Genomic DNA, 13734 nt, shown 5'->3' on the forward strand with positions numbered 1-13734 from the left:
TCAAGTGGCCAAAATATTGCAGTTTCAGCTTCAGCATCAGTCCTTCCAATGACTATTTAGGACTGATTTCCTTTAGGATTGACTGGTTGGATATCCTTTCAGTCCAAGGGACTCTCAAGAGTCTTCTCCAACACCACAGTTCAAATGCATTAATTCTTCGGTGCTCAGCGTTCTTTATAGTCCAGCTCTCACATTGGTACATGACTTCTGGAAAAACCATAGCCTTGACTAGATGGACCTTTGTTGGCAAACTAATGTCTCTGCTTTTTAACATGCTGTCTAGGTTGGTCACAACTTTCCTTCCAAGGAGCAAGTATCTTTTAATTTCATGGCTGCAGTCACCACGTGCAATGATTTTGGAGCCCAGGAAAATAAAATCTCTCACTGTTTCCATTGTTTCCCCATCTATTTGCCACGAAGTGGTGGGACCAGATGCCATGATCTTAGTTTTATGAATGCTGAGTGTTAAACCAACTTTTTCACTCTCGTCTTTCACTTTCATCAAGATGCTCTTTAGTTCCTCTTCACTTTCTATCTATAAGGGTGATGTCATCTGCCTTTCCATGCTCCTTTAATTCAGGGTGGTGGTGAGACAAGTGGGAAGGGCAGGGTACAACCGTTAAAAGAGTGACACAGCCCTTGAGGATATAACAAAAACTGGTTAGAATCAATTCTGTCCAAGATGGCAGAAGATCTGCCTTCTAGTAGACCTTGGGCCTCATTATGCGCTCGTTGTAATACATCAGTTAAAGGACACACCCACAGGTGCCATCTCAGTTTGGATGTTTGAACATAGTAGGCCAAAAAAGTAGAAAGTGGCCTAATTCCTGGAAATCCCCACCCCTTCCACCAAATAACTGGAATAATCCTCCCACTCTTTAGCCTATGAAATTATCCAGCCCATAAAAACTAACCACCTCCACATCTCAGGCCTCTCTCGCCTACTGAGATGGACTGCATTCTGTCTATAGAATCCATTTCTCTCTAAATAAACTAGATTTCACCTTACTACGGGCTTTCCAGGTGGTGCTAGTGGTAAAAAACCTGCCTGTGAGTGCAGCAGACATAAGAGTTGCAGGTTCGATCCCTGGGTTGGGATGATCCCCTGGAGGAGAGCATGGCAACCCACTCCAGTATTCTTGCCTGGAGAACTCCCATAGACAGAGGTGCCTGGTGGGCTACAGTCCATGGGGTCACAAAGAGTCAGACAGGACTGCAGTGACTTAGCAGGCATGCCTGCACCCCTTACTACAGCCTCCTCTTGAGCTCCTTCCTGCACAGAGCCAAGGACCTTCACTTGTCGGCCCAACCCAGGAATGCACCGGACACCCAGGACATGACTATTCTCTTGCTCACCCTTCTGCAACAGTAGTTCTCAGACCATCATGTGTATGAGAATCTCCTGGAAAGCTAGTGATCAAATTTTCTGGAGCCCATCTCCAAAGATTTTGACTCAGTGGGTCAGAGGGAGGCCCATGAATTTGGCATCTCTAACAAGCTGCCAAGTGATGCCAAAGTTGCTGGTCCAAACATACAATTTGGAGAACTGCTGATCTAGATCCAGGGTTGGCAAACTTTGGCTGTAGGGGATAGATGGTAAAATACTTTAGGCTCTATGGCAACCACTCAGTTCTGCCACTGTAGGCAAAAGCAGCCATCGACAATACATAACTGCATGCTGCTACATTCCAGTAAAACTTTATTTACGAAACAGCTGCCTGGTATCTCAGTCTGCTGTTTATTCTTGCCTTTTTGGAGGGGGAGGGGGAAGCAGAGGAGGTCTTTCAGAGCCCTGGCATTTTTGAATTGTCCTGTTCAGTTTTTCTGTAGAATGTTTCACAGTCTGGATTTGATCATTTTATTTTTGATTTAGTTTAAACATCTTGGCAAGAATACCACATAAGTGATATTGTACACTATAGGGGGATATTGTGAAAGACTTTGAAATGGACTAAAAAATTATTGGGTAACTTGAGGGGAAAGCTAGATGCTGTCTCATGCAACTTTGTGGGTTATCTGATTCTACAGGGTTTTACAGCTTTCATTATCTTCGAGCTCTTTTACAGTTCTCTAAATTGTGGAATACTGAAGGTAATGTCTAAGGTTCTCATCTCTAGAACTGCAAATTTTGTTCCTTTGACATCCATTTGACCTATGGGTCTTGACTAATCTTCCATCTATTAGGCAACATAACTTCAGCATTCCTGACTGTATGTGTACGTGTTGGGTTGTCTTTGGATTCTCTTTTGAACCCATTAGAACAGGTTACTGGTTCTCACATTAAAGAGTTCAGTATTATCTTTGACACATGTTCATTTTACATCTGCATCTGAGTCACCATTATATTATCTTTTAAATATTATCCATCAGCAATATTTTTCATTGCATCATTTTGTTGTTGTTGCTCAGTTGCTAAGTTGTGTCCGACTCTGCAGCCCCATGAACTGCAGCATGTCAGGCTTCCCTGACCTCCACTATCTCCTGCAGTTTGCTCAAAGTCAGGTTCATTGAGTCGATGATGCCATCCAACCATCTCATCCTCTGTTGCACTCCTCTCCTCCTGCCCTCAATCTTTCCCAGCATCAGGGTATTTCCAATGAGTTGGCTCTGCTGCATTTTGTACTCCAAGGCCAAACTTGCCTGTTACTTCAGGTATCTCTTGACTTCCAACTTTTGCATTCTAATCCCCTATGATGAAAAGGACATCTTTTTTCTTTGGTGTTAGTTCTAGAAGGTCTTGTAGGTCTTCATAAAACTGTTCAACTACAGCTTCTTTGGCATTAGTGGTTGGAGTATAAACTTGGATAACTGTGATGTAGAATGGTCTGCATCATTTTCAGTTCAGTTTAGTCTCTGTTGTGTCCGACTTTTTGCGACCCTATGGACTGCAGCACTCCAGGCCTCCCAGTTCATCACCAACTACCGGAGTCTACTCAAACTCATGTCCATTGAGTTGCTGATGCCATCCAACCATCTCATCCTTTATCATCCCCTTCTCCTCCTGCTTTCAATCTTTCCCAGCATCAGAGTCTTTTCCAGTGAGTCCGTTCTTCACATCAGGTGGCCAAAGTATTGGAGTTTCGGCTTCAGCATTAGTCCTTCTGATGAATATTCAGGACTGATTTCCTTTAGGATTGACTGGTTGGATCTCCTTTCAGTCCAAGGGACTCTTAAAAGTCTTTTCCAACACCACAGTTCAAAAGCATCAATTTTTTGGTGCTCAACTGTCTTTATAGTCCAGCTCTCACATCCACACATAACTACTGGAAAAACCATAGCTTTGACTAGACAGACCTTTGTTGGCATAGTAATATATCTGCTTTTTAATATGCCATCTAGATTGGTCATAACTTTTCTTCCAAGGAGTGAGCGTCTTTTAATTTCATGGCTGCAGTCACCATATACAGTGATTTTGGAGTCCCCCAAAATAAAGTCTCTCACTGTTTCCACTGTTTCCCCATCTATTTGCCATGAAGCGATGGGACCAGAAGCCATGATCTTAGTTTTCTGAATGTTGAGTGTTAAGCCAACTTTTTCATTCTCCTCTTTCACTTTCATCAAGAGGCTCTTTAGTTCCTTGATTTCTGCCATAAGGGTGGTGTCATCTGCATATCTGAGGTTATTGATACTTCTCCCCGCAATCTTGATTCCAGCTTGTGTTTCCTCCAGCCCAGCGTTTCTCATGATGTACTCTGCATATAAGTTAAATAAGCACGGTGACAATATACAGCCTTGATGTACTCCTTTCCCTGTTGGAACCAGTCTGTTTTTCCATGTGCAGTTTTAACTGTTGCTTCCTGACTTGCATACAGATTTCTCAAGAGGCAGGTCAGGTGGTCTGGTATTCTCATCTTTAAGAATTTTCCACCCACAGTTTGCTGTGATCCACACAGTCGCAGGCTTTGGCATAGTCAATAAAGCAGAAGTAAATGTTTTTCTGGAACTCTCTTGCTTTTTCAAGGATGCAATGGATGTTGACAATTTGATCTCTGGTTCCTCTGGGTTTTCTATATCCAGTTTGAACATCTGGACGTTCACGGTTCACGTACTGTTGAAGCCTGGCTTGGAGAATTTTGAGCATTACTTTGCTAGCATGTGAGATGAGTGCAATTGTGTGGTAGTTTCAGCATTTTTTGGCATTGCCTTTTTTTGGGATTGGAGTGAAAACTGATCTTTTCCAGTCCTGTGGCCACTGCTGAGTTTTCCAAATTTGTTGGCATTTTGAGTGCAGCACTTTTACAGCATCATCTTTTAGAACTTGAAATAGCTCACCTGGAATTCCATCACATCCACTAGCTTTGTTCTTAGTGATGCTTCCTCAGGCCCACTTGACTTTGCATTCCAGGATGTCTGGCTCTAGGTGAGTGATCACACTATCATGATTATCTGTGTCATAAAGATCTTTTTTGTATAGTTCTTCTGTGTATTCTTGCCACCTCTTCTAAATATCTTTTGCTTCTGTTAGGTCCATATCATTTCTGTCCTTTATTGTGCCCATCTTTGCATGAAATGTTCTCTTGGTATCTCTAATTTTCTTGAAGAGATCTCTAGTCTTTCCCATTCTATTGTTTTCCTCTATTTTTTTGCATTGATCACTGAGGAAGGCTTTCTTATCTCTCTTTGCTATTCTTTGGAACTCTGCATTCAAATGAGTATATCTTTCCTTTTCTCCTTTGCCTTTTGCTTCTCTTCTTTTCACAGCTATTTGTAAGGCCTCCTCAGACAACCATTTTGCCTTTTTGCATTTCTTTTTCTTGGGGATGGTCTTGATTCCTGCCTCCTGTACAATGTCATGAACCTCCGACCATAGTTCTTCAGGTACTCTATTAGATCAAATCCCTTGAATCTATTTGTCACTTCCACTGTATAATCCTAAGTGATTTTATTTAGGTCATACCTGAATGGTCTAGTGATTTTCTCTACTTTCTTCAATTCAGGAAAAAATTGTGTCATTTTAGGAAGCAGAAAATATTATTTTTTTCCAAATATTGGTGCCACAAATTTTAATCACTTGATCAAGATGGTTCCACTAGATCTTTCCATTGTAAAGATATATTTTTCTTTAGTGGAGAAACATTCTTTTAGACAAAGTGAATTTTCTAGCTTACAATTATTTTTCACCTGATGGTTTCAGTTTCCACTGAAGATCTTTGGCTGTAGCAATTATAACATTCAGTTCAGTTCAGTTCAGTCGCTCAGTTGTGTTCGACTCTTTGCGACCCTATGAATCGAAGCACGCCAGGCCTCCCTGTCCATCACCAACTCCCGGAGTTCACTCAGACTCAAGTCTATCGAGTCAGGGATGCCATCCAGCCATCTCATCCGCTGTCGTCCCCTTCTCCTACTGCCCCCAATCCCTCCCAGCATCAGAGTCTTTTCCAATGACTCAACTCTTCGCATGAGGTGGCCAAAGTACTGGAGTTTCAGCTTTAGCATCATTCCTTCCAAAGAAATCCCAGGGCTGATCTCCTTCAGAATGGACTGCTTGGATCTCCTTGCAGTCCAAAGGACTCTCAAGAGTCTTCTCCAACACCACAGTTCAAAAGCATCAATTCTTCGGCACTCAGCCTTCTTCACAGTCCAACTCTCACATCCATACGTGACCACAGGAAAAACCATAGCCTTGACTAGATGGACCTTTGTTGGCAAAGTAATGTCTCTGCTTTTGAATACGCTATCTAGGTTGGTCATAACTTTCCTTTCAAGGAGTAAGCGTCTTTTAATTTCATGGCTGCAGTCACCATCTGCAGTGATTTTGGAGCCTAGAAAAATAAAGTCTGACACTGTTTCCCCATCTATTTCCCATGAAGTGACAGGACTGGATGCCATGATCTTCGTTTTCTGAATGTTGAGCTTTAAGCCAACTTTTTCACTCTCCACTTTCACTTTCATCAAGAGGCTTTTTAGTTCCTCTTCACTTTCTGCCATAAGGGTGGTGTCATCTGCATATCTGAGGTTATTGATATTTCTCCCGGCAATCTTGATTCCAGCTTGTGCTTCTTCCAGTCCAGCGTTTCTCATGATGTACTCTGCATATAAGTTAAATAAGCAGGGTGACAATATACAGCCTTGACATACTGCTTTTCCTATTTGGAACCAGTCTGCTGTTCCATGTCCAGTTTTAACTGTTGCTTCCTGACCTGCATACAGATTTCTCAAGAGGCAGGTCAGGTGGTCTGGTATTCCCATCTCTTTCAGAATTTTCCACAGTTTATTGTGACCCACAGAGTCAAAGGCTTTGGCATAGTCAATAAAGCAGAAATAGATGTTTTTCTGGAACTCTCTTGCTTTTTCCATGATCCAGTGGATGTTGGCAATTTGATCTCTGGTTCCTCTTCCTTTTCTAAAACCAGCTTGAACGTCAGGAAGTTCACGTTTCACATATTGCTGAAGCCTGGCTTGGAGAATTTTGAGCATTACTTTACTAGCATGTGAGATGAGTGCAAATTTTGTTGTTGTGCAAAATATGAACCCTTTTAGGATGCCCTCAGCAGGACATCTGAGCACCCTCTTAGGACCACAACTTTCCTTTCTTGGGCCATATTCCTCTTTGGCAATATACCACCATGGCTAAGCTGCAGGCTCTGGGACTGTCTGCTAAGTCACTTCAGTCGTGTCCGACTCTGTGCGACCCCATAGACAGCTGCCCACCAGGCCCCACCGTCCCTGGGATTCTCCAGGCAAGAACACTGGAGTGGGTTGCCATTTCCTTCTCCAACCCATGAAAGTGAAAAGTGAAAGAGAAGTCGCTCAGTCGTGTCCGACTCTTAGCGACCCAATGGACTGCAGCCTACGAGGCTCCTCGGTCCATGGGATTTTCCAGGCAAGAGTACTGGAGTGGGGTGCCATTGCCTTCTCCACTGGGACTGTCTAGCCTGTGCTTAAACTCTGGCTTCTCCACTTGGTAGCCATATGCCCTGCCAGCCTTTTAATCTGTCTGTGCCTCAGTTTCCTTATCTATAAAATGGGTGCTATGAAGATAGCCTTCTTCAGCGATCAATGCAAAGAAATAGAGGAAAACAACAGAATGGGAAAGACTAGAGATCTCTTCAAGAAAATCAGAGATACCAAAGGAACATTTCATGCAAAGATGGGCTTGATAAAGGACAGAAATGGTATGGACCTAACAGAAGCAGAAGATATTAAGAAGAGTGGCAAGAATACACAGAAGAACTGTACAAAAAAGATCTTCACGACCCAGATAATCACGATGGTGTGATCACTGACCTAGAGCCAGACATCCTGGAATGTGAAGTCAAGTGGGCCTTAGAAAGCATCACTATGAACAAAGCTAGTGGAGGTGATAGAATTCCAGTTGAGCTATTCCAAATACTGAAAGATGATGCTGTGAAAGTGCTGCACTCAATATGCGAGCAAATTTGGAAAACTCAGCAGTGGCCACGGGACTGGAAAAGGTCAGTTTTCATTCCAATCCCAAAGAAAGGCAATGCCAAAGAATGCTCAAACTACCACACAGTTGCACTCATCTCACACGCTAGTAAAGTAATGCTCAAAATTCTCCAAGCCAGGCTTCAGCAATATGTGAAACGTGAACTTCCTGATGTTCAAGCTGGTTTTAGAAAAGGCAGAGGAACCAGACATCAAATTGCCAACATCCACTGGATCATGGAAAAAGCAAGAGAGTTCCAGAAAAACATCTATTTCTGCTTTATTGACTATGCCAAAGCCTTTGACTCTGTGGGTCACAATAAACTGTGGAAAATTCTGAAAGAGATGGGAATACCAGACCACCTGACCTGCCTCTTGAGAAATCTGTATGCAGGTCAGGAAGCAACAGTTAAAACTGGACATGGAACAGCAGACTGGTTCCAAATAGGAAAAGCAGTATGTCAAGGCTGTATATTGTCACCCTGCTTATTTAACTTATATGCAGAGTACATCATGAGAAACGCTGGACTGGAAGAAGCACAAGCTGGAATCAAGATTGCCGGGAGAAATATCAATAACCTCAGATATGCAGATGACACCACCCTTATAGCAGAAAGTGAAGAGGAACTAAAAAGCCTCTTGATGAAAGTGAAAGTGGAGAGTGAAAAAGTTGGCTTAAAGCTCAACATTCAGAAAACGAAGATCATGGCATCCAGTCCTGTCACTTCATGGGAAATAGATGGGGAAACAGTGTCAGACTTTATTTTTCTAGGCTCCAAAATCACTGCAGATGGTGACTGCAGCCATGAAATTAAAAGACGCTTACTCCTTGAAAGGAAAGTTATGACCAACCTAGATAGCGTATTCAAAAGCAGAGACATTACTTTGCCAACAAAGGTCCATCTAGTCAAGGCTATGGTTTTTCCTGTGGTCACGTATGGATGTGAGAGTTGGACTGTGAAGAAGGCTGAGTGCCGAAGAATTGATGCTTTTGAACTGTGGTGCTGGAGAAGACTCTTGAGAGTCCCTTGGACTGCAAGGAGATCCAAGCAGTCCATTCTGAAGGAGATCAGCCCTGGGATTTCTTTGGAAGGAATGATGCTAAAGCTGAAACTCCAGTACTTTGGCCACCTCATGCGAAGAGTTGAGTCATTGGAAAAGACTCCGATGCTGGGAGGGATTGGGGGCAGTAGGAGAAGGGGACGACAGCGGATGAGATGGCTGGATGGCATCCCTGACTCGATAGACTTGAGTCTGAGTGAACTCCGGGAGTTGGTGATGGACAGGGAGGCCTGGCGTGCTGCGATTCATGGGGTTGAAAAGAGTCGGACACGACTGAGCGACTGATCTGATGAAAATATCTGTCTTACAGGATTGTGTTAAGATTAAATGAGCTAAATCAAAACATCAGAAGTATACTTGGCACATAATTAACTTGCTCAATAAACGTTAGCTATTACTGTATGTGTTTGAATTTCTCCTTTGCTGCATCAAAGTGGCTTTGCCTAAGTTACTTAACATCTCTGTGCCTCTGTTCCTCATTTAGAATATGGTTCCTGGATTCATGCATGGGAATTGCTAGTACAGTGTCTTATATGGAGTAAGCATTAAAAAACAGTTAACTGGGGACTTCCCTGGTGGTCGTGTCTAAGACTTCATACATCCAATGCAGGGTACCTGGGTTCCACCCCGGACAAGGTAACTAGCTCCTCCATGAGGCAACGAAGACGTGGTCCAGCAAAAGCAATAAATATTAAAAAAAAAAAAAAATTGAACCGTTACCATCGTGGTTATTCTATAATCAGATTATTCTGTATCAGGTAAACTTCTTAAGCTCATGTCTTTTCAGATTCACCTTCTTATTCTCACTGTGCCTAGCTCAGCCATTCACACAGTTATGGGCTTAACAAAATACATGATTAGAGCGATTAAAAAGCTTTGCTGGGCGGCACTCGCTCGACAGTCACCCTTTTACCTCCTTTATGTTTCAAGTTCCTATATCTGGGCTGCCTTCCTTATTGGAGGAAGCCCACGCTTGGGAAATCACATTGCCACAGGTTTGTGAGAGGCTCTGGTGGGTGTGTAACGGTGGGAACACCGCGGTGCAGGGCTCAGCGATCGAACCCCCGGAGGGCAAGAAAAGTGGGTTCCCATTCATTAAGGGATCGAATGTATGGTAACAGGGCTGCGCGGCGGCCTTTACAGCACTTAGGTTCTAAACCTCATTTTCCCCCTCCCTGTCCGTCGAGGGTGGGAACATGGGAGTCCAGGTTGGGCAGCACCTCCATCTCCCGAGATCGCCCCCGGGGGAGCCACGGAGCCGGGGGGTCCCGCGGGGTAGCGGGGGGCACCGCAGGCCTGGGGGGGGGGGTTCCCGCACCTGCGCGCGCGCGCGCGACGTGCCGCTTCCGGCCGCGCGCGGGGCCGCGCTCACGTGACCGGGCCTGGGCGGAGCCGGGCGGGCGGGGATCACCTGAACAAGCCTGTCACGTGAGCGGGGCGGGGCGGGGGCGGGGCCGGGGCGGTCACGTGACAGGCCCCGGGGCCGCCGCCGAGCCCAGAAGAGCCGCGCGCCCCTCGAGCTCCCCCGGCTCGTCCGTGGCTCCTCGCGCTCCTGTCCGTCTCCGCCTGCCGCCCTGGCTGCACACCCGTGTCCCGGACGCCGCCCCCGGCCGCCGCGCGCCGCTCGCCCGGCTCCGGACGCGCAGCCCGGGCCCGGCGCGATGGAGGCGGCCGCCGGCCGGAGCTCGCACCTGGGGCCCGCGCCCGCCGGGCGCCCGCCGCGGTGCCCGCTCCTGCTGCAGCTGCAGCTGCTGCTGCTGCTGCTGCTGCTGCCGCCGGGCTGGGTTCCCGGGGCCGCGGGCACCCAGGGCGCCGAGTTCCCAGAGCTGTGCAGGTGGGTGGCTCGCCGGGGCACGGGCTTCGGTCGCGGTGCCCCAGCGCGCAGCGGGCGGGATGGGGGTGCAGGGGGCGCCCCCGGGGGAGGGCCCGGGGTCCCCGAGTCTTCTCCTTGTGTCTGCCCGTCCCCGATGGAAAGTTGCCACCGTGCCGGCGAAGGATAAGAGACCCGGGGGTGATCGGTGCCCACGGGCAGGGGGTGGGGGGCGCATGGCCCGCGCTGGCCCGGGGTCCGCCGTCCGGCCACTTGTGGCTGTCACCAAGTCCAGGGCGGGTTTGCGTGCGTGCGAGCGGCCGGGTGACACCCTGTGGGCGCCCTCACGCCCAGCGGTGCGCCTGCGAAAAAGTTGGGAGGACGCAGGAATCCCCGGCTTCGCTTTGTTCCCACTCCACGTTTCCCCCAAAGTTCTACCAGCGGGGCTTCAGATGCGCCCCTTAAGGTGGACAGACTCATCCGTAGGAACGGCCGTGGAGTTGGCCGGGCGGGGGGGGGGGGGGGGTTGGTTTCATTTGCTGATTGATTTCCTCCATGTGGGTTTTCCATTTTTAAAGTAGCTTTTTCTGCAGAAGTTGACTTTTTTTTTTTAATCGGGAGAATGGAGGGTGGTCATCCAGTATTGGCTTTCGAGACTTCACCCTTCACTTCTGCGAGCTGAACTTCCTGTCTCGCTGTTCACATGATGTCATTGTCTCCGGGTGGATTATTCTAGTGGAGTCTTTTGCTTTGGGAACCATGATTGTATAATCGTTGGTCCCAGTGAGGACTGTTAAGTGTTCTGCCATGGCCGGGAGTCCCGGGGTTGGAGAACTGCCGATTCCATGTATTTTTCTAACCAACCTTCTCTGGACTGTTTAGGATGATGGAAAATGCAGCTTTTAATTAATTTTTTAAAGCTTGGTGAAAAAGGGGTGAAAAGTTCTGGAAGAGTCGTGGACAAACAAGTCAGCAGTTATCCCTGGCACTAGCAAGTCACCTCTCAGAATGAAGCCAAGTTTAGCCCACTTGGACCTGAATTTTGAGCTTACGGTGAGGTGTATGGGGTCTTCTTTGCATTAGAGATGGTCTTATTACCCCTGAATTGAGAACTTTCAGAAATTATTACCCTGAGGAGAGTGAGGCTGAACGCACAGTGAAGCGGAAAGGCCCATATTCTTTGTCCTTTTTTGGAAAGGTATTGGGGGCCCGAGGGAGAGTTAACTGCACATTAGTTTGTAGGCCAGTTAACTGCCCTAAGATACATAGTTACTCATAGAAGCCCCCTGTTACAGTGAAAAGCTAGTCGCTGACCCAAGGTCAGGCTGTGACTGATCTTTAAAGGAGGACGTTTTTGGGGTAGTGGCTGCTGTAACCATATGCATCCATGAGAAATTAGCTCAGCTTGGCCTAGTGGTGTTGGTCTTGGTTGCTGGCAGATTGGAATTGATTTCTTAATAAAGTTGGCCTCAAGGGCAGACCCCTACTCTGGAGCTGCTGCAGGAGACTCTTGCTTTTACTTTAGGGTAGTCATCCCACGCCTGGACCGTGGTTCACAAACTCATCTCCAGATGGAACTTGGCCTCTTGGTCCAGTAGGAAATGGCCGTTGTATCTTGAAACGCCTCTCCTCACGGTCACACGTGGGCCTGACTTAGCAAGTGCTTGACAGTGTCCTGAGGGGACTTGCATTTTTTTAGCATGTGCCTTCTGTGGTCTTCAGACAGGTCCTTTTTGCCAGGCTTCTGAGGACTGCAGCCCCAGCTGGGTTGCAGCTGGGTGGGCTTCAGCACGTTTCTTTCCCGTTACTGCTCTGTGGTTTCACATTCAGACTTCTCTAGAGCCGCGTTTAACAGTCTCTACTTCAGACCCACTCCCTGAAATTTGAAATTTGTTTTGTTTGTTCCCGTTTCAAATGCATACCTTGGCTTAAATACTGAAAACATTTTTACCCCCCTCTAGGGAAGGGGTTTAAAAAAAAAAATCTGTTTTCTTGAATGAAGTCAGACTGCCTAAAAGTTCCTTCACTGTAGCGCATATTTAAATGGGAATGTGGGCTGATCATGTCTTTAAGTCCACTTTGAAAAATTCTACCGAGTGGCCCTGAAGCAGGTTGTTTTCTGCGGCCTTTTCTTCCAGCCCTGGGCGTCTGTCCATAAATAGCTGCCCAGGCCTCACCGTGAGTGTGAAGAGCAGACTTCTGCTCTTGGTGTTTGCGCTGCTTGTCGGTGGCAGCGGTCCCCACGGACACAGGGGCACATTCCAAACGTCCGCAAATTGGTTGCTGGTAACGAGGAACACGTTTTTCCGTGGAAGACTCTCCCGGTTCCTGGTGGTTTGCTGCTTGGTGCAGTCCGCAGCCGCCTTCTCGCAGGTTTGGGGTGCCTGGACACCTTCTGGTGGCCGCGAGAACCCTGGCAGGCAGGTCTCACGGTCCCTGGAAAGGGGGGTTGATTCTGGGGCAGCGGCCTCTCCTCCCAAGTCTAGCTTTTAGATCCCGGGAGGGTACCTTTCACCTATGGCCCCTTAAGACCAACAGGAGGGAAGTTGGGACCCGTTTCAGGGAGGCCTGCAGGGCACCCATGTGGCCCAGACCCATCTTGGGGTGAGCGTGGTGGGCAGGGGTCGTCCCCAAGTGGCTCGTTAGCAGAAGGGATGAAGGCAGCAGAGGAGGGACTGTGCTTGCAGCAGCTTTAGCGTCTTTAGCCGGGTGCTGCAGAGCAGGGATGACGACGGCCAGTCACCCAGAGTGTATCTGCTCTCCCGGCACTTTGAGCACGTGTCCTTTGGACAGCCTCAGTCGTGCGATTTTGAAGCTTCGTGAGGATGGATGCACCCGGCGAGTCCTGTGCTGTGGAAGAAGTTGGAGGTTTTAATCCCTCGGCTGTTTCTTGGGAGGTGGTGTGTGGTGGAAAGAAAGCATTGGAATCCAGAGGCCACCTTGGCCGCGGTGGGTCTGGCAGGCACGGCGGGGCTGGGGCGTGGAGTGCTGAGCTGTGTGGGATGTGCAGAGGTTGGGGGGCAGGGTCTGCGGGGACAGGAGGTCAGGGGGCAGAGGCCAGAGGCCGTGCGAAGTCACCCGAAGAGACCAGAAGGCCCTCCGCTTGTCCACAGCTTCACCCTCTTCTGTATGAGATACACTTTGTAAAAGGCCGTTCTACACGTGCGTGGTAATGGGTGACTTTCTACCCTTTATTTTGGTGTTAACGACATTCTTAATGAGTGAAGGCTTAACAGTTTATACGAGTTATAAAATAATGCTTTGGGCTGTCTTGATTTAAGTAGTTAAGTACCTTAAAGTGTATTTAGAACAAGCTTTCCCCCAATTGTTTCTGTATAAAAGCTGCAACTTTTTTTTTTTTTTTTTATTGAGGACAAGAGAGTAATGAAGCCAGCTGGGAGTTGAGGTTGGTTTAGTTGATGTCTCTAAGGAGACATTTTTTTCCCTGCGATTTTTCCGAAGGAACAGTGCTT

General features: G+C 47.3%; 1 protein-coding gene across 1 annotated transcript in view; it reads left to right on the forward strand.

Moving 5' to 3' along the window:
• Window positions 1-9921: 9921 nt before the first annotated feature.
• IGF2R (insulin like growth factor 2 receptor) overlaps window positions 9922-13734 on the forward strand; it is a 102741-nt gene continuing 98928 nt past the window's right edge. The window contains exon 1 of the mRNA XM_070796485.1: window positions 9922-10285. Within this exon, the coding sequence (XP_070652586.1) occupies window positions 10113-10285 (173 nt within the window). The 5' untranslated portion in view covers window positions 9922-10112. The remainder of the gene's footprint in view (window positions 10286-13734) is intronic.

The sequence above is a fragment of the Bos indicus genome, chromosome 9, assembly GCF_029378745.1.
Source record: "Bos indicus isolate NIAB-ARS_2022 breed Sahiwal x Tharparkar chromosome 9, NIAB-ARS_B.indTharparkar_mat_pri_1.0, whole genome shotgun sequence".
Taxonomy (NCBI): Eukaryota; Metazoa; Chordata; class Mammalia; order Artiodactyla; family Bovidae; genus Bos; species Bos indicus.